The sequence below is a fragment of the Calypte anna genome, chromosome 4A, assembly GCF_003957555.1.
Source record: "Calypte anna isolate BGI_N300 chromosome 4A, bCalAnn1_v1.p, whole genome shotgun sequence".
Lineage (NCBI taxonomy): Eukaryota > Metazoa > Chordata > Aves > Apodiformes > Trochilidae > Calypte > Calypte anna.
In genome coordinates, this window is record NC_044248.1 from 14,934,693 (window position 1) to 14,955,643 (window position 20,951).

The 20,951-nt window shown below is 39.4% G+C and overlaps 2 protein-coding genes across 4 annotated transcripts in view; one reads left to right on the forward strand and one right to left on the reverse strand.

The window, feature by feature from the left end:
- The first annotated feature begins 966 nt into the window (after window positions 1-966).
- SHISA3 (shisa family member 3) lies at window positions 967-9,121 on the forward strand. The gene is made up of 4 exons (XM_030449954.1): window positions 967-1,012; window positions 6,999-7,324; window positions 7,549-7,783; window positions 8,670-9,121. The coding sequence occupies exons 1-4, from the start codon at window positions 967-969 to the stop codon at window positions 9,119-9,121; spliced, it is 1,059 nt and encodes a 352-aa protein (XP_030305814.1).
- Window positions 9,122-15,841: 6,720 nt separating this feature from the next.
- The window catches only part of ATP8A1 (ATPase phospholipid transporting 8A1), a 97,479-nt gene continuing 92,369 nt past the window's right edge, over window positions 15,842-20,951 (reverse strand). For all 3 annotated transcript variants that reach the window (XM_030449745.1, XM_030449746.1, XM_030449747.1), the window contains 2 exons: window positions 18,701-18,792; window positions 15,842-18,357 (listed from right to left, as the gene is read on the reverse strand). In XM_030449745.1, the coding sequence (XP_030305605.1) occupies window positions 18,260-18,357; window positions 18,701-18,792 (190 nt within the window). In that variant the 3' untranslated portion in view covers window positions 15,842-18,259. The remainder of the gene's footprint in view (window positions 18,358-18,700; window positions 18,793-20,951) is intronic.

Here is a 20,951-nt window from a genome sequence, read left to right on the forward strand (position 1 = left end):
ATTCAAAAGCTAAATATTTTAGGTCAACAGTACTGCTCTCTAAAATAACTAATATGTTCACCAAAACATTTTATGAATCTACACATAGTTCTTTAAAGATTTAGGCGTTTTTAGGCTTCCTACACCATAGAACATACATACCCTGTACTTGTTCTGCATTCAAAGACATTTTTCTACTAATTTTTTCCCCTGAGTAACAATCAGATTTCATAAAGGCATTGTGCCTAAAGGGTGGTGATAGTCTAAACCACAAATGGTGAAACTGGCTTCTCTTTTATTTGAAGTAGAGGCAGAAGTATAAGATAGGTAACTGCTGCCCTTCCTGCCCCTCCAGGCCCTCTCAGTGCTTGTGGGCACTGCCAGGAAAGATTTGGTGGCTGAAATCTTTAGATCCACTGACCATGGGGAGAGCAGCAGACAGCAGCAGCCTAGCTTTTGCCAGGGACTAGGGGTCAGACCCTACAGTCTGTTGGTGAAGTACAATTGATGCCAGCCAGAAGGGTTTGAGCTGACTTTTGTTCCTCAACGCTGGGTTTCAGGACAGCCATTTGATGATTAGCACATAAGCACATAGGAGGGGATACAGTTTTTTGCCTTCTCCCAAATTTTATCTCCCAAGCAGGAAAATGAGTGTGGAGATCAATATGGGAAAGGACAGAGGGAGCATGAGGCTGTCTGGCTTGAGCAGAAGTGAGCTCCTGGACCTGACTCAGAAGCCCTTAAGAAGGATCTAGATCCAATGCTGATGTGCAAGGCTTTTGCTCTCCCCTCCAGCAGAACCACAAGTGGAGAAGATATTAGGTGAGAGGGCTATAAATCACATTTAGTGGCTGCCTGCTAAAAGGTTTCCAGTGAAAATCTTCCCTCAGATAACCACTGCAAACCAACCCAGTCCCTCTCAAGCTGAAGCACTGAATGCCAGCAGCTCGTTTTGGTGGCAGCTTTGTTTGGTGCACCATAGAGTGCATGGGTATTGCACTTGCACACAAAGATGGAGATACAAGTGATGATGGTGAGAGCCAATCCTAACTTACCAATTCACCAACAAGTCTGGAAGACCTGTGATGAGACTTTAACAAACCATTGAGTAGGAAACACAAAAGCAAATGAAACACAGCACCCAGAAATACAGGGTTGTGCTGTTTGGAGAAGTACATTCAGACGTCAGGTTATACACTTTACGGGTCTTTCAGTTTGCTGTATTATTTCAGAAAAAGGACAGCTGAGTGAAAGCGTCTGCTCAATGTTCAGTTGCCTTTAAAAAATTAACAGCAAAATATTTTGGAAAGAATATTAGTGTGCCTGTTCTAAGACTTGAGTTAAAGCCAGTCCCCAATTATTACAGATCCAAAGTATAAAAATGGTATATATTCAGCTCACTAGGTAACACCTCTTTCCTGCTCATAAATCTTGTTTGGGTAAATTTCAAGACCATGCACTTCAGTCCAGAAACCCCAAATATTTCCTCTGCACTCATGCAATCCAGATATACAGCATAAGCCTAACACAGTTTTCTCACTGCACGGGGAAGCTAAGCATGATGTTGTAGGGCTTCTTACCTCCCCTGAAACAGCTACTGATGGCCAGAGGCATCAGCTTGGATTAGCTGAATGGCAGGACCCATCTGGCTTGGGAGCTGCTAATGCACATCTTGCAGCAGCTTTGCTGCTACTCAAAATGGTGCCAGGTTTACCCAGTCCCTCACTTGCCCTGGGCTGGGCTCAGCTGAGGAGAAGTTGTTCCCTAAATCCTACTCACCCACTGGAGCAAAGAACAAGGGTTTCAGACTTTAAACTCACCTAATCTTTCATTCACTGATTGTGTTATTATAAATACAGATCAAAGTTATGTCCTCAAATGCTGGTGGGGGTTTTTTTTTGTTTGTTTTTTGTTGTTTGTTTGTTTGGTTGTTTTTTTCCAGATCTGCAGTGTTTTACATACTTTGGGAAATCTGCTATACATAGGAAGTGTTAAGAACCATGCCAAAGACAGAAAAAATACAATGAATGGGCAGAACAAAATCTTTTATGAAACAGAATGATACAAACACAAACCTGAATGGGTGGTCCTCAGCTGGGTGAAATGTAGCCTGAGGAAGTGAGTGTGGAGGAAATGAGCCACAGAAGCTGTGGAAATGCTCCCATGTTTGAAGATGGGGGATTTGGCCCTGTTTTGTAGCGTTGGTTAGCAGCTATGTAATGCTCAGAATCAATTCTTAGCAGCAGTAATATAAGCATTTTAAGAATTCCTATTTGTACTATTAAAGTATTTAATAAAATTATCTAATTGGTTGCTGAATGCAATGCCAGGGAACAGTTTCATTTACCAGGAATTATTCTTTTAAATCCAGAGGATCCATTGCTGTGGTTGTATAGAAGAGATTCATTCAGTGCATCTAATGAATTATGCATGAATTATTTTTGCAGCCTTAAAGGAAGCTTGCAAAAAGGGGAGGACAGACTTTTTTTCAGGGTTAATGATTTTAAACTAAAAGAGGGTAGATTCAGACTAGATACAAGGAAGAAAATTTTTACAGTGAGGGTGGTTAAACAGGTTGTTCAGAAAGTGGTAGAAACTCCATCCCTGGAACCATTCAAGTTCAGGTTGACAGAGCTCTGAGCAACCTGATTTAGTTGAAAATATCCCTGCTCACTGCAGGGGGTGGACTAGGTGACCTTCAAAGGTACCTTCCAGTCCAAACTATTCTATGATTATATTTGTGTAGATCTTTGGTGTGTGAAAAACAATTTACTGGTACTAGATATTAATATATCCTACAAAACAATTTCCCCCATACTTCTGCAAAGGATGCATCTTACTTAAGACTTAATGAACTCTATAACCAGTCTATCTGGAAAATTCTCCACACATTAATTATCAGTTATTCTCATTCTTTAATTTCATAATAATAATTTAAAAAGGCAACTGAATACTTTCAAACTTAGACTCATATATTAAGTGCTCTGTTAATCACAGAATCTTAGAATAGTGTCTTTATATTAAGGAATAGCTCTTTTGAAAAAAAATAGCATTGGTAAATATTAAATTTTATTTATTAAATTAAATATTAAATCAAATATGATTTTTATTGATGTACATGAAAAAAAAAAACCAAAACAGTTGTCTTCATTCCCTGGTAAGAAAAGTTTCTTTCTACACTCAAATGTCAGGATGTCTCACATCTTTTCCCATTTTTTTTTTGTTCATTAATTCTGTTGCAAGGAAAAAGAAGTGAACACTGCTTCAGAGCAAAGCAGGTCTGACTGATGCTATTTCTCTCCCCTGACCTTTCTGTAGCACTATTCATTAATATGACTATAGCACAAAGTCTTCTGTTCAGGGGAACAGAGAATTGCATGGCAAAAGCATACCAAGCTTTCCACCAGCAGCAGCTAAGCTTGGTATTGCTTAAAAATAGGTAGAGTCACAAAGATTATTAGAAAATATAGTTGTTTCTTATCAATAACTTATTCTGTCTCTGGAAGTTACAAAGAAGGAGCTATGTGCCAGTTTATGGCTGATCAGCATTTTTCAGGTGAAACAGTAGTCAAAATGTGACAATTTTTCAGTCTTCTGGTTGTCAAAACATTTTCCCATGTTCAGTTCTTGAAAAATAGCTGTAAGAAATACAAGACATTTTTACACATTCTTTTTGACTTTTTCTTTACGATTTTATTGGCTGTTGCTGTTGGCTAGAGTTGGTGATATAGTTACCTACTGGACTTTTTCATAATTGAGAAACATTGCTTGGAGACTTTCTGAATTCAACAGCACGGGAATTTCTGGTTTAAAAGCAAATTAAACACCTCTTCAGAAACCCCTCCTGGTAGCCATGACAGGCTATATTTAGCCACAACTGGAGTGAAGGAAGGATAACTGCACATCCCCTAAGATCACCAGTTCTTATCTCTTCTAGACATCTGTCCTTGCTCTCCTACTCCTTCCAGCTCTGCATCTGCCTGGATGCTGAGAGAGAGCAGAGAGCACTGCTGTGGTTGTATAGAAGAGATACATTCAGTGCATATAAGTTACTGTATGTAAGAAAATCTCTTCATCTTTCAGTACATGGTCTCTGTAGATCTCAAATGTAAGACAGGAGTGATCTCCTGAAGGGTAGATGAGGGGTGGCTGGGATAGTATTGTCCTTTGAACACGGATGGCTGCATTGCTGGCTTGAAGATAGCTTCTGCTCTGGGTACCTTAGGAAGAAAATAATTTTTGAAGTCTGAATCTAACTCCTTCACCTAGCAGTGCTACAAATTTCAGATAAGGGAACATTACTGTGATATGCTTATATATATATCAAGATAGCAGCAACCCAACATCCTACTTACTGAGTGGACCCTGAGGCATTTATAACGTGACCAATTTCACTTCCTTTGACAGTCAATAGCCTGAGATAGCCTGACTTCTACGTTCTTCTCTACAAGCTGTAACTGGCTTTCTCAACAGATTAGTTGTGGGCAAGCATAAGAGGTGCTGCTTTTCAAAGTTGGCCTATGTAACTTTACTCCTCAAGGACTCCTGAGGGACTTCAGAAAACACGGTCATATTCCTGACCAGGATGAAAAACAATGCAGTGGTGGCCACATCTTAGAAATATTTATTCAGAAGAAAAAATCATATTAGAAATAATGAATCAAATTAGAAATATTTAATCAGAAATAAATAATGAAATCTTGAGTGTCAGAGCTGCAGCTCTCAACCCAAAACAGTCCAGTACGAGCCCTCCATCCCAGATATGAAATAACGCTCAAAAAAAAGTGAGACAAAAGAAAGAAGAGAAGCACCACATTTTCCCTTGACTCAGTCAACCAAAACACACTTTATGGGTTTCACATGTCTGTCCCAAATTGGAAGGCAGTGACATCAGACTCTGCAGCCAGAAGAGGAGCAGAGACATGGTGGGAGCTGAGGAACATCCCAGTGCTCCCCCCAGTCCTCCCTGGACAGGAAACTTCTGCGTGTGGCCCTGCAGGTGACAGGTGACATTTCTTTGACAGTATCAAAGAAATTATCTTCACCTGCTACATGACTTCTCTCATCTACATGAGTTTTAACCCTAAGTTTTTAAACAACACCAATCAGAGCAATAGCCCTAAATAGGGCTTTTTCATTCAAGATTTATGGTGATGTATCACCTAGGAGGCTTCAGTTAAGATAAATAATAAACAAAGTGAGTACGGGTACTTTGCAGAAATGTTACCCACACAAAAATAAACCAGCATCACACACACTTTCAAGAAAACACTTAGCCCCTGCAGGGTTTGGTGGTTTGTTTTTTTTTCCTTTTTCTTGCAGGATGGGGCAATTTGGGATTCAAATAAAGAGAAAGGTAATTGTCTCTGCTTCGTGGACCTGTACAGCTGCCATCAGTTACACAAGAAGGGAGCAGAGTGCAGCCTCGGCCTGAAGGGGGGACACAAAGACAAAATTTTTATTAACAATCTGAGCACCAAAGATGCAACTCAGGAGAAATAAACCCGGGTCAAAATATTGCTGATGCCTGAGGACTGGGGGCCTCCCCAATTGTCTTCGTGTTCCCCCCTCCCCACCCTCTTTTTATTTATTTATTTATTTATTTTAATATAATGAATTAATTAGGAAAACCAACATATGAGTTTTGATGCATTTACTTAGCAAATCCTACCAAATGTGGCTTTCCTGCAAATCTGACAGGATGGATCTGTTATCTCTCCATCCTCTGCACCTGAGGCCAGCTGAACATACCATGCAGACCTTACTGCACTCCTGCTTCTGGTCCACAGAGAGATTCCTTTTGACCTTCCTGGAAGCTGGATTAGGTAAAGTCATACAGTGTAAAATATTCCATGAAGGCTATGTTTGCTCTAAAACCACAGTGAAGCAAAGGCAAAACTCTATTAATATTTAACATTGGCCTATAAAAACTTAGAACTCAGGGTCAGGATGGCTGGGGCAAGTTTAATTCACACCATAATTTCAAAATGAAAATACAGAAGAGAACAGAGTATCACATCTTCATGTTCAAAACTTGTTTTCTTTTCTTTAAGATCCAATTTTGTCATTCCTATACCTAAACCTGTTAAATGCCATAAATAACATTTTGGGGGTTTTTTTGCCTTTTTTTTTTTTTTTTTTTTTTTTTCCCCTGGTTTTTTTGGTTTTTTTTTTTGTTTTGTTTTTTTCTTCTTATCCAGTATTATTGGTTTTATTTAAAGAAATCAAAACAGGAAAAAAAAATGAAGAAAGAGAATAGATTAGTTAAAAGAAAAAGACAAATATCATGCTTTTGGACTTTATTTGAGGTTGGACAGAAGTCTAAGGTCTTGATAGATGGCTCTCTGCTCACAGTTTTATTGCTGGTACACAGCACACTTTGTTCCTTTTGTTTCACCAAACCTGCCAACTCTGGAAATTAGTGACACAGGCATTCAAAATGTTTGACAAGTGGTCAGACTCTGATATACATATTCATATCCCACCAGTAAATGATGGCAGAAGTTTCAGATGCAGTAAAAATGAATTTTTTAGCTCACCCTAACTTTAATATAATGCTAGTTTCATAAGCTCTTTTACTGCTAAAAAGTAAGTGCAGGAGTGCCTCTTAGATAGCTCACAGGGGACACATCTTTCAAAGAAACGTTTCTTTGCTCAAACCAAAAGTCCAAATCTGCTCAGTTCATTTAAGATATTTTTTTTCCTCTAGAATAAATGAATAAGCAGTTCCTTTTGTGGTTTTCCTAATGCTTGGTGACTTGCTATTACTCTTGCAGCAGAAAAACGATCAGGCGCTCACAGAACAGATGTGTCCCTCCTCCTCAGCCCCACACTCGCCCTCTCCCTCTGGAAAATAGAGGTGACGGGCCTGGTGTTTGACGAAAAGAGGCTATAAATCTTCTGCGGATACACTGTTATATGTCTTTGCACAGAAAAAGTACCGAGGAAAGGAAACAGGTTTAAAAGCAGAGAGTCCTTGTAATAAATCATGCTCTGTGCTTGTGTTTTTTAACTCCTAGGAGCGCAGGTCTGCGTTAATGAAGTGCCCGTTCAGGAGACCTTTCTGCTTCGAGGCGTCGGGCTGGCAGGAACCACAGGGTCGTGCTGCGGTGTGCTGGGATGGAAGGTGCCCGCATTCCGGCTCTGCCGCTTCCCAGATGAGCCGGGCACCCGAGCTGCCGAGAGGAAGAAGCCCCCAAAAAACAAACGCCGACCCCTGTGCCCCGTGGGACCAACCGGGACGGAGCGGAACCGGCCCAGTCACACGGGACGGGGCGGAGGGGCAGCGATGTGCGGAGCGGAGGGGACCGAAGATCCGCGGGGAGGGGAGCGCCGGGGCCGACAGGTAAGCGCGGCGGGGGCGGCCCCGGGGGGGCTCGTCGGCGGGGCCGGGGGGCGGGAGGGGAGCTGCCCTCCACCCCCGGACGCAGCGCAGGAGGCCCCGCACCGCACCGGGGCCGCCCCCTGGCTGCCCCGGCGGGGCGGGCGGGCTGCGGCGGCGGCGTTGGGGCGATGGCGGGGCGGCGGCGGGCGCTGCTGCTGCTGCTGCGCTGCCTCCTGCTGGGGCTGCTGGGCGGCGGCGGCGGGGGCCAGACCGGCGGCGGCGAGTTCTGTCACGGCTGGGTGGACGGGCAGGGCGGCTACCACGAGGGCTTCCAGTGCCCCGAGGGCTTCGACACGGCGGCCGCCACCATCTGCTGCGGCTCCTGCGCGCTGCGCTACTGCTGCGCCGCCGCCGAGGCCCGCCTGGAGCAGGGCGGCTGCACCAACGACCGGGAGCCCCCGGACCCGGGAGTCACCGCCCGTGAGTGCCCGGCCCGTGGGACCCGGGGCGGGCGGGAGCCGACCCCCGCGCAGCATCCCTCGGCCGCAGTCTTGCGGCCGCTCCCCGGCCCGGCTCGGCTTGGTTTGGCTCGGCCCGGTGGGAGGGAAGGCGGCGGGCGCGGCTCCAGGTGCGCAGAGGGAGGCGGCGGCGGGCGTGCGGGGCCGCGGGTTGCGGCTGCGGGAGCGGGTGCCCGGGTTTTCACTCGGCGTCCTGACTTCACGGTGAAAAAGGGCGCCGGCAGCTGGGTCCGTGCTGGCTGTAAGGCGCATTTTTTTTTTTTCCGTTTGCATCGGCAAACTTTACTGTGGCGTGCTTCGTTTTTTCCGGAGGTGAGAGTGAGCTCAGGTGCTCGGCGGGCACAGCCACACTGTGCAAGGGCCGTCGGGTTTTCAAACAAAAGAAATCCGGCAGCGCACACGGAGACCAGTTTCCCAAGCCACAAATTCTGCGCTTATTTTCCACCTTACGACTTCATAGCGCCTGCAGCGTTTGAGCTCTGCTTGCAGATTCAAGCTGCTATATTGGACACCCCCGACATTTTTGGGGGGTGAGGGAGAGGAGCGCGATTTTTCAGCAAAGGCTAACTAACCCCAGCAAACTGAACGTGGTGCAGACAGCTTTTACTGTTGGTAACTTAAAACTTGGTACGTACCAGTCAAAATTTCTTTTTGTTGACAGTTTTAACTTTTATTTTGTTCTAACGATAATGGTTGGGAGCTCTGTCTTCTGAGCAGCTCAGTGTGCCAGTGGGGCTGACTGAGATGATGTGGGGCTTCATAAACTTTACAGAGTTTATTTCCACAGATCAGACCTGTTACTTCAGTAGACTAATTTTCATGGCTTTTCTTATTCTTTCTTCTCCCAGAACCAATCTACGTTCCATTCCTCATTGTTGGATCAATATTTATTGCCTTCATTATCGTGGGCTCGCTGGTAGCAGTTTATTGTTGCACATGTTTAAGACCTAAGCAGCCATCACAGCCGATTCGGTTTTCTCTGCGGAGCTATCAGACCGAGACTCTCCCCATGATCCTGGCATCCACAAGCTTCAGGACACCATCGAGGCAGTCCAGTACTGCCACAAGTTCCAGTTCGACGGGCGGTTCGGTTCGCAGGTTCTCCTTCCCCCGGGCAGAGCCAGGGTGCCCTGTGGCACTGTCACCTCCACCATATACGTCAGGTTGCTTCCAGACAGCCCATGCAGTCCACCTGACACAGCCATCGGGATTTCTGGTGTCACCGCCATACTTTGGGTATCCTCTCCAGCCAGAGCCTGCCCTGGCTGGGAAGAGCTGTTCCGATTTTAGTCAGAGCTGAAAGGATTTGTCAAGAAATAAGGCAGCCTTCAGAAGGTGCTGCTGCCGGGTGTCACACTGACATGAGCTGGGGTTGTAGAAGTCAGAACCACAGCCACGGGTGAGTTGCCCTCGAAAAGTGCAAGGCTGCATTTGGTATCGCAGTTCCCAAACTTGGATCACACAAAGGGACTGTGAAATGCTCCAAACTTAGTTACTCTAGAAACTAACTACTTGGATCTAAATTGTGCTGAGTGTTTTCAGAGACAAGTAGAAAAAACATTTTGGTACTTTTAAAATGGTGTTAAAAATGACATTTTAACCCTTCATAATGCTATATGAACTTAGTTAACAAACAGGTTGCATTCCACTGATAATAATCAGACTAGTAATCTAAAGCAGCAATAAACCTGAGAAGAGAGGAGTAATATTAACTAGAAAAAGTCTGCAGATCCTGAGAACAGGTGACTGCTTTCCACTTTCGTGAGCAATGAAAGTAAGAGGAAGAATTTTACTATAGAGATATTTTTTTTTAAATACACATAATATACCTGAACTTACACTGCATATTAGCAAACTTTAATCAAGATAGATAGAACGAGTACTAATTAGGCTAGTTGAAAATGTGCCTGTTCCAAGCAGCCAAATAATTATGTATGAGAAAAGCAGAATGTATTCAGTAATACCACTGATAACTTCTCTTAAAATTAAAGCATTTCTCAGAAAGCAGTATTTATTTTTGGCTCTTTGCTCAGCAAAGTTGGACAAACTCAGCATAAAGTTCTATTTGTAAAATTAGCTGTGTATAAAATATAAAGACAAGCTTGTAATTTAAATGTATTTACAGCATTGACAACACTAATTATTTAGTTGTTACACATATAAAAACTATCAATAAACTGAGTGGTTGGAATAGTGTGTCATCTGTCTGCCTCTCTACAGACAACATTTGATAAGCAAGTTTTAATTTTGATGGTGTAACTATAATGTATTTTTTCCTCTTAAAAAGAGTTAGTTTTGCTTTTGGAAATTATTTGCTTCTTTAGCTGTGCACCTGTTGTGCAGATTTAATATAAAATTCTGACTATCTAATGATCTAATAGGTTAATTAATATCTTTGATATGTAACTGTGGTAAAGATGTGGTTAAAATTATGCTGATTAGTTTGGGTATTTTATTTTAAAACATCCTGCCCTAGGAATAAATCTTGTTTGCCCTTCTACATTCCTTCAGCCAAGTAAACCAACAAACCAAATGGAAGAAAAAAATGCGTCTAAACCAAACACATGCAGAGAGCAAATGGAAAATACACAAGAAAAAAAAAGGCAGTCATTAAAGAGCTTCTCTGTATACTTATTTTTGTGAACAAATGAAGTAATTCTGTGTGCCAGTATCTACATTATCAAGAGGTGGAAGATGTTTTATCAGCCGCAGTCTCCCAATGTACAGGATCTGGTGAACATTCTGACTACAAGTTTTACAGGTCCTACAATATATGTGGCATATTAACATTACAGAGCTCCTATTGTAGATTGCAGTGTACTTATCTGTGTTTTAGAAAAGCTTTATTGGCTTTCCCTCAAGAGTGGAATAATTTTTTTTCATAGCACATATCTAACAATCAGTAACTCAGCATTTATGAAAAAATATTTTGAAATAATCTTTTAAATATTTTATTGCATAATTAACATTACATTCTAATGGATATTATTGCTGAAAATGCAGTGTCTAAGCAGAAATACCAGTTCTATATACTGTGATGTTTTAAGTAATAGATTTTAGCTTGAATGTTGTAATTGTTAACAAACTAATATAATGACAATAGTGTGCATTTTTTTGTAGGTGTCTAAGAAGTAGATTCGAAATATTTGGGAAACTACTTGAGAGAGAAGTGTTTTTGGCTTGAATTTTTAGGAACAATCTTCAAGGAAAGGCGTGGGTAAATTTTTGCCCACCTTTGGTATTTTATAGGGCTTTTTTTCACTGCAGATTTTGAATGGATAAGACAGACAGAGCTGTTCTTCAAGTAACTGGAAAAATCATTTAGTATTGCAATAGATACCAGCTTGGTGCGATCTGCTGATCATTCCTTGTATTCAGTAGAAACATATAATAGAACAATTAGACTGCACTTTTCCAAATATCTATTGTCTTCAATTAGCAGTATTTTTTATTTTTTATATTGAATAAACCAAGGCAGCTGAGATACTTCTGGAAGCAGAAGCTTGATCGGTTGGTGAGGAAGGTGCAATTTTAAAGAGTGATCAGTCAGCAGAGCCCCAGACCCAAGTGGTGGAGAGCTGAGGTTCAGTGTGTGCATCAGAGAGAGGCTTAGAGCACCCAGAAGCCAGGAGTTGAACTCTTGTTGCCTATGGACATGTGGTAGTGCCCAGGAATGGGCCAGGCTCTACAGGCAGACTTAGTGATGTTTTAATGCAGAAATGGATTTGTGCTACATTTACATGCAGGCTCACAAGATTTAAACAATTATTCAGCCTAAGCAGAAGCTGTGGAGTTTGCTGTGTCATGTGAAATCCTGCAGGGAAGACCCCCTGTGAGCTACTGCTGTTCCTCCCCTGATACTGCATAATGGGTTTGACCTCATGAAACGCTTGGAGAACTTGACACACAGGAATAATTTAATTGAATCAGACTGATGTAAGTCTGTAAGTTTTCAGATGGATGGCCAGAGTGCAGCAAATCCTGCAGACAGGGTCTACTGCCAAAAGAGATGATGTATTGTAAAAAAGAGCTGTAGTGGGTTACCTGCAGGGCAGGTGAAGTGGTGATTATGACCATCTGCAAATAGGTAGACAGAGAAGAACCTATAAGTTGTTGCTCATGTAGCTACAGTGGCAGTGACCTGTATAGCTGAAGGGAGAGGGAGGTTCCAATGCAGGGTCAGGGGCTGGGATGCTTTTACCTGTGCTGGTAGTTTCCAACCCAGATGGGTCCAGGTGACAACACTGAAGTTGCTTCCTAATGAAAAGGACCTACTGGGATGAGATGCTCCTGTGATTTCTGGGAACAGCAATTTTCCTAAAACTTGCAGGCAGAACACAAATGGCATTCTGATACAGTTTTAATGACTAATGAAACAGTTTGAAGGGCTAGATTGCATGCTTGAGCTAAAATAAATTGCTTGCTAGCAGAAGTAACATTTACAGAGTACTTGCTTTACTGCCATGCTTGCTTTTTTTTTTTTTTTTTAGACACAGGAGCTATTTCTTTTGTAATACTGGAGGTAGTTCATACTCATTATACTACAGTCTAAAATAAATCAAAATGAAACAAATAACAGCAAAGTGATTATTATAATTCATATTATGCACAAAATGCTTTGTTCTCCATTAACTAGTGAAGGCATGTATGAAACCCAAGCCAAAGAATAATAGTGACATGAATTAGATCAACTGTTTGTTCTGTTTTTCTAAGCATGTATCTCCAAAATGCATCAAAACTCTTCAGTGCTAAGAAAAACATTACACTTACTTGCAAGAATGTCTGAAGGATTTTCTTTGAAACTAGGTAAGCAGTACAGGATATGGCTATGTAACCTTGTGGATTATTTGAAACGCTAATCCAGATGGGATGAAAAAAAAAAAGGGACAATTAAAATATTAATTTGTCATTACTGTTCAGTTACAGCTTGACAGTAACATTAAGGTTACGAAGGCAGTTTTCATGGCTGTTTTTCTGTGTATTGTGATGTGTTTGGTGGAATTGATACTCTAAAGAGAGCTCCTGCTTTAAAGGGGCTGCTGCTCTACACTCGTGAAGTTTTTTACCCCCAGTTACATTGAGGCTATAATTTCTTGCTATTAGCAAAGACAGAAGTAGTGCCTGTTGCTTTTATTCTCTCCACCTACGATTTGTGCAAATCCAGGAGGCGGTGGTGTAAATCATGTTAGTGAGATGATTTAGCTTAAAACCAACATTTGGTATAAGAGAGAAAGGATTTGAAAGGGAGCCTGGATCATTCTAAACTGGATTAGATCCTGAATAATTTCAATGGCCACGTGACTGTCCGTGTAACAGAGGCAATGACATACTGTGAGGTGGAATCTCCTTAAACCAGCTCTGCCATTAAAGACTGGGTATCATGACACTAACAACGTGAAAGATACATCTATTACCAAACCTGCCTTGGCAGAGTATGAAATCCACAAAATGAATTGCCTGGTGTGTTTATATAATCAGTTACCTATCTACAACTAAAACTCAGTTTAGGTTTGGATTTATTGATTTTTATTTAGTGGGTGGCCAATGTATGGGGAAAGAAATACCTGCTGCTATCATAACTAAAGCATACTGTATTTATCCTGATTGTCTGAAAAAGGAGATGACATTTCCCCCCCCCCCATTTTTTTTAAAAAAAAACAAAACCAAAACCAAAACCAAACAACTTTTTCTGGACTTCACACAAGAACTGAGAAAGCCATCCCAAATGAAGTGTTTAAAAACATCTTAGAATCATTCTCTATTTTTTTCAGTTTACCTTAATAACATATGAAATCTTCATTATTTGTGAAATTCTGTTTCTGGTATGTCAATTTTAAAGAATTAAAAAAAAAATAGGGTGATGGGATATATATATATATATATATATATGCTTTGAAAGTAATCACTAATGTTTGGAACCAATGAAAGCAACAAAGCTTCTTCATTAAATGGTAAAGTTTATTCATTTTTTTTAACAATTAAAAGACAAAACATTTAAAATTTGCAGTTCAAAACATGCACATTCACCAAATGCCAAATGACATGTAACATTGCAGAGAACTGAATATTTTACTGAAAGAGAACTATTTATAAACCACAGTGCATTCAACATCCAGTTAAAACTAAACCTGAGAAACTACCATAAACACTGAGTCAAAAGGTCTTCATTCATGCAGCTTCATAATTTCCACAACAGTTTCAGCAGTAATGGCTTAGTGGAGCTGTGAAACCTCACTTTACCTTGAATGCAAATTTTAGTATTACGGACAGACTGCTTTCTGCAGTGGCTCATACATATCAAACACTGAAAATCCTAATGAGAAAATTACGTTGAAGTAAAAAAACAATATCGATGCATTTATGGCTTCTATTCTAACAGTAAAGAAACACCGTCAAATATGATTTAAAAAACCCAAAACTTGTTCTGGTCACAGCTTTGCAATTACAGATCACTCTCTGCATGGAAATGCTTTCATTGAAGTTGAAGTACCAACCCTCTGCAGTGCCCACCCTGGCACAGCCACCCTCAGATGAGGAGTCCTGACACCCACACACAGCCCAGTTGGAGCCTGTGTCTGATAATGGTTTGTGTAAGCAGGAACAAGGTTTGGAATGCTAAAATACTCCTTTGTTTCATAAACATCTATTGGTTAACAGTGAGGAAAATGGAGGTGGAGGCAGAGGGGGGGAAGGAGAAACTAATTGAGTTTTATTACCAGTGAAAACATTCAGTACGAGTAAAGTTGAACTGACAAAGTCATTTGCTGACATAGCACTAGCTCCCTGGTATGAGCAGACTTTTAACAAAGGCATTGGAAAAGGGGAACTGCAACCATCATGCATTGCCTCAGAACACTTAAAAATATTACCTCATGCAGACACAATGAGAAATTAATCAGAACTACAGATGACTTTACGGAATACGCATGAAAAAAAAGGGATATCTCTCCTTAAATTTAATATGTGTTCCAAATTATTCATCATTCAAGATGTGTTTAAATGCAACTGAAGTCTTAGGAGAGTTAACCACTGTCTTCATAACACAGTGAATTTTATAGATGCATGTGGACAGACAGGATCTTCAGCTATCTCTTAGAGTTTCCAAATATTTTATTTATAATTTTATACAAACAGCATGCTAACTAAGTAGAAATCTCTTGAAACTGCTTTGCAAAAGTAAGTGTGAAATTAGGAAATGGCAAGAAAAAGTTCCAAATACAAATTATCAATAGCTTTGTTAAAATTTGTTTCTTGTACTTACTCTTTTGAATAATTTACATATATATGTATATATTTTTTAAAAAATCAGGCAACAATATTTATATAAGATATCTGATTTCTACATGGCACTGGTTCAACTTTTTGATGAAAATTTTTAATACTAACTTGTATAACTTTTTAATTGTTATGCAGTACATGTGAAATGGATTGAAAAGTCCATGTGAAATCTTTATTTATACAAATTTGAATTTTCCGACAGTAAGAGCAGAGACACTTACAAACATTTTTGCCTAGACTGTTTTTTTTTTCTTGAAATAGACATCTCCATGATCCCCTGATTTTAACATAGATATGGTGCACTAACAGGATGGTAATAGATTGCTGTGTATGCAACATGAAAATAAAGTGCATATTGTTATCCTGACCTGATTTAAAAATGGGCACACATAGATATCTTGTGTTTTAAAATGCAATTGTATGAGAAATCAAACCAGTTTATCAACTGGTTTGATTAACCAGTATGGTTAATCAAACCAGAATTACTTCACTATTTCCAAGCAGTAGTATATTCCAACCACTAATTACCAGACAATAAATAACATAAAATATGCAGATAAGTATAGAGACAGAAGAAAAAACCATCAGAAGTAATAAAGATGAAAAATGCACTTTGTGGAATAGTACTTCAAATTCTGTAAAGATGTAAGGATGAAATGCTGTAATAAGCCATTCTTACATACCTTAAATTACAGGCTAAATTTAGGATCTGAAAGCTGTTTCAGTTGCTTTTCTCCTTATTAAGATAGTTAAATTGAGGATATATTGTGTGTTATTATCCACAAGCTGTATTACAGCAGGGAGACAGAATTTTATTTCATAGGAAGAATACATGTAATTTTGCAACATAAATACTTAGCAATATATTCTAGTTTTCCCATCCTTTTCTGCAAAATCAGCAGTTAAACCATATAAAATAGAAAAGAAAATTATAATAAAAAATTTACCCATAAATAGAGTTACATATGGATTGAATCATTATTTGTATGAGTTAAGTACACTGAAAGATTATAAAGGATCAACAGTGTCATGGTTAATTTCAGAAATGTTTTGAAGTTGGTCATTGTCCCTTGGATGACAGAAAATAGGGAACCCCCATTTTAGGAAAGGGGCATGCCCTCAAATTTTTTCTTGCCTTAGGTCAAGTGATTTGGCCCTCCCATATTGATCCATCTATTTATCTATGCCTGAAATGGCTTTTCTAAGGCAGTTCTTGTCTGCATGACTGACTGGCAGTACTGTTCCTAGTGGGATACGTTCCCTTTGTCCCTGTGTTTTCTGTTTAATCACTCCGGGAAAGTGAGAGGAAGAGATTGCATAACATGCATATGAAATGCAGGCTGCCTGCTCTTTGTTGGGCCTTCCTCAATATGTACTTTCATATAGAGCCTTTTGTCAGCCTTTCCATGTGTATTTGTAAGTTTCTCTTAGAATGGAGCACAAGAAACTTGGGTAGTGCAATAAAGTTTGATGTCAAGTGTTTAGTTAGATGAAAGGCAAGGTGGTAAAGTCAATCTTTGAGTGTATGACTAAAGAAGTGGGGCAGAGAAAAGATGGGAGTAGATGACTTGTTACTTTTAAGTTGAAAGTGGGTGATTTGGAGAGCAAAGAGGAAATTCTTAATTTAGCAGATCATCAGGGATGTAATTGTTCTGATTTTCAATCTAGGTAATCTCCATTCAAAGGAAAGAAAAAGAGACCAACTCCATGCAACTCACAGAAATTTAGCAAAAAAATAGAACAAACTGCTACTATAGAAAAAATATTAAAAATGTAATTATCACAGCTTTTGAACTTGGAATTAAACATGAACTGAAAGCTAGAAGATTTCATTAAATCCTGAAGTTAAAGTAGTTTTTCTTAGTTTGAAACCTGATGGTTGTTGGATGGTAAGCTAAGAAATACCAAGTATAACTACTTAAAAATCTTATCACAATGTTCTCCTTTAAGACCTCCCCCCCCCTTTTTTTAAAAATTCTTAAACCAGGTGTGTATCTTTTTCTGAAGTCACTTCCTCTCCATTTTAATTAAAGGTGAGAGTATATAGGTATTCTGCATGACCAGTAAGTTGTAAAGAGGCTGCTGCAATGTATTTCACACCTTTAGAGGAAGTGGCTTTAGTGCAAATAAAACAGTACATACCACAGGCTAGCAAAGGGCATGCTTTGCTCTCTATTTCAATGTATGCATTTCAAATAATTTATTTATAAAAATGTTGAAAATTTAATTAATTTTAAAAAATAAGTTACAACAAACATTCTTTTGAACCTACAGTAAAAGCAGATATGGCTAAGCATCACAAAAATACTAAGTTTGCCAAGGGGAAGTAAGGCAGAGCGATTCTTAAAAATGGAACAAAAATAAGTTACTCAGTTTTACAAGGTGGCAGCCATTTTCAACATATGCAATATTAAATGAAAATAAAGGAAAAGCTCGTATAAGGCCAAAGGTGCAAAGACTTGCAGTTTTGAAAGCAAATGCCATAAAGGCCACTCAAATTAGACTCACTGTACTGTAACACTTTCCTCTCAAGTGCAGAGACTCAAGCATGCAGTTCTGAGATCAGGACTAGAGTTCATTTCCTTTCCAATTATTTATAACGACAGCAAACATTTATGGAACTTCTTTGGCAAACATTTTTAGGTTAGTTTGACACAAACAACTATAAACATCTCAAAATCTTTCTTGGAGAAGGTGGATTAACACCATTAAGATAATATTTTTTCAGCACTTGCTGAAATCAAAGGCTTGTTATCAACTGTCTTTAAATATATTAACACTGGAAAACCTTCACCAATGCTAATGGTCTGTCAGTGACAAGTATGTTTTATGATCGGACCATTGCCTTCTGAGCATATGACACCAGTATTGGTGCAACAACTTCATTGTACAATAAGCAAGCTGGCAAGATACAAGGTAAATTCCAATCTGATTACAAAGACTAAGCAAATACTTGTTAAAAAATTTAGAGATGGCGTGTTACAGTATAGTTGCACAGTGCTTATGTCTACTGAATACACAAATCCAAACTTTATGGAACAAGACCATCATAGATCTTTAAATCTCTGATAACTGGGTGATGGTTGCAGCTCCCAGCAAAGATCCAGTAGTCTGTCTCACAAAAGTAACTGCTAAGGCCTAAATAATGAGCTGTGTTCCTTCACCATTCCTCAGGCCTTTGTTTTGTGGTATCATAAGCTCTTATTACTTCAGACTGGGAAACTATTCCATGTTCATCTTGAGAGAAGGCATAGCCATCTGCAGATATAAAACAAAAGAGGAACCAGTTAAGTCTTGATCAGATATTTTTGTTAAAGCTTTAATAAAAACAATTTATCAAAGACCTTAATCATAATACTCTTTTCAGCAATTAGTAGGTAGAAAACCCATACTGTTTCTTACGTAATTTTTCAATTATAAAATAGCAGAAAGAACTCTATGCAGTATTTTAGGAATAAAGAGAAACCTATCAACAAAGAACATCATCTACTGGATTTAGGATATTGCATCTTTACTAGAAACAAATGAAGTGAAAGGTAGAATTTTACTTCTACATTATTAATGAATATTAATTTTTATTTATTTGTCAGTGAACACTTACGAAGTAAGTTTTGCTGCAGAGAGTCCGAGCGATACAAGTTCACATGGTTCTTCCTAAAAACATTCTTCAACAGTTGTGCTCTTTCAGTTAAGCTAGAAAAAAGTGGATATGTGTGAAAAATATTTACTTACTAGTTACAGTATCCTTTCATCTTTCAGTCTATTAAACCGAATTACTTAATTACAAGTCTCAATGCTCTTTTTCAGTTGTGACTGAACCAATTATTAAGATGATTAAAAGCATGTGTGAGTGTAGATTATAAAGTCCAGATTCCTGGTAATGTTCTTACTTGTCACAGAACAAGTACAGTCAAAATATCTGTTTGGAGCATTGTTGTGCACTGATAATAGTTTTGTGAACATCTGAGTGTGACTCCTTTAGAAAAATGCAACATAAAGGGAAAGCACTGGGTTCCTTGATGTAAGGTGGCCCAGTTAGTGCCAGGCTGAATTACAGACTTTCTTACATAGGAAAGTGTTCTTGGCCTCTATTGACACAATACCCCCAAGGGATGGGAAAAGAAGATGGAGGGTAAGCTCCTTCAGCTGTGCACACAGAAATACACTGCTGCCATGAGAAGCAGTCTAACAAGGTGTATTCCATGTCAAACTCTAGAAGGTATTTTTCTGGAGCTCATACCCCAATAGACTACTACTACTACTACCAGACACTGGTCACTTCCACCCATCTCCTTCCTTCTCAGTAGTACCAAGTGTGTTGTGTTTTTTTGTGTGTGCATTTATTGTGCTTCAATGTGATGCAAGCTACTCTCCATTTTAGCCCACGTAGAAAACAGGAGTATTAAACAGTTTTTAAACTGAGGCTCAAGCACCAGCTGGAAACAGTAGTGAATGGAGCAGTGAAGGAATCAGGTCTCCTTACTGTGCATCCTTCTTACATTTAAAGTTCTCTCAAGTAGGATCCACACTACCAAACAGGTAGCCATAGCTCAGAAAGCCTTTGAAACCTGACAATTTTGGTAATGTATTAAGGATGTTCAAGAGACTACATTAAAAAAAAACACCTCAAAAAACCCCCTTAATTTCTTCCTCTAAATTAACTTCTGAATTCACTTCTTGACTGTGAATTAAGAGCTTGCATTTCAGAGAAATACCAATTTATCATTTAAACATTTCCAATTAGGAAAAATCCAGCCCTTGCCCCCATGAGTGCTGGTCTAACAATGAGTTCACTCAAAAGATTTAAAATATTATGTTTATTCTGAGTATTTAGTGATTTTAATTTTTTCTGGTTTTCCTAGATTACTGATGTTGTCTCTTTTTTAAGGAGGTAGCAATCATACAGATTTCACATACCTATGTTACTGAGTTTTGATCAGCCAAATTACTTTATAATATTACTGTCAATTAGCTCAACAGACTTACCTTCCCTAGGCTACCTACCAAATTAAATGGTGCAAAAAAATGGAACCAGACCACCTCCCGTACTAGATAAGCATTCAAATAATTGCATTAGAAATGTTCATTCTTTCTTCAGTGAGTATATCCACATGAAGACGAACCACCATCTTAAACTGGAGATGCTAATGGTCTGTCTTCCCTTTCTTTTCCACTCCAGTCTGGTAGATAAAGCATATACCAGGAAGTAACAGCTTGCTTTTTCCAAGATGGATGATGGAAATAAACCTGCTAGCCCCACTCCCATAGATATTTGCTAACTGCAGAATTTACAGGGTAAGGAACAGGGGAAACTGCTTCTGTGACTGTGTTTTGAATGAAAAGATGGAATAAGACTTCCTTGTAAAAAAGGCATTAGGTACCAATTCCAGGAAAGCAGCTGGCATCTGCTGACTGTACAAGAGTGGAGAGGTTGGAGTACAGAGACACACCTTACTCTCAGTGTTTTCATAAGCTAGCTGTATAGGAGTTTTGTTTTTCACTTCAGAGCAATAAACTGTTAAAAGTGACAAGATTAATAAAAAAATTAGGGAAATACATTTCAGAAAAGTGCTTCCAACTATTCAGGTATTAAGTTCTCCTCTATTTCTAGATTTGAAGAAATCCTGCAGGCTCTATATTATTAATCACCCTGTTACCATTCAAAAGCATATTTAAAAATCTACATGGGAACTCAAGAAAGCCTGGTTACACAAGTAACCAGTGATAAATCACAGTAACTAAATGCCTGTGTTCATTATGTGTAACTGTACCTACAAGTAGAATATTAACTATTTATGAACATGAAATGTATGCAGGCATTTACAGGCAATTAATCTCATTTATAGAAAAAA

Bases quoted from the DNA above. Each gene is read 5' to 3' on its own strand.
- SHISA3 (XM_030449954.1), top strand. From the start codon at position 967: ATGGGTATTGCACTTGCACACAAAGATGGAGATACAAGTGATGATG. The intron at 1,013-6,998 runs GTGAGAGCCAAT...TTTAACTCCTAG, and splicing joins TGGAGATACAAGTGATGATG to GAGCGCAGGTCTGCGTTAAT. The intron at 7,784-8,669 runs GTGAGTGCCCGG...TTCTTCTCCCAG, and splicing joins GGACCCGGGAGTCACCGCCC to AACCAATCTACGTTCCATTC.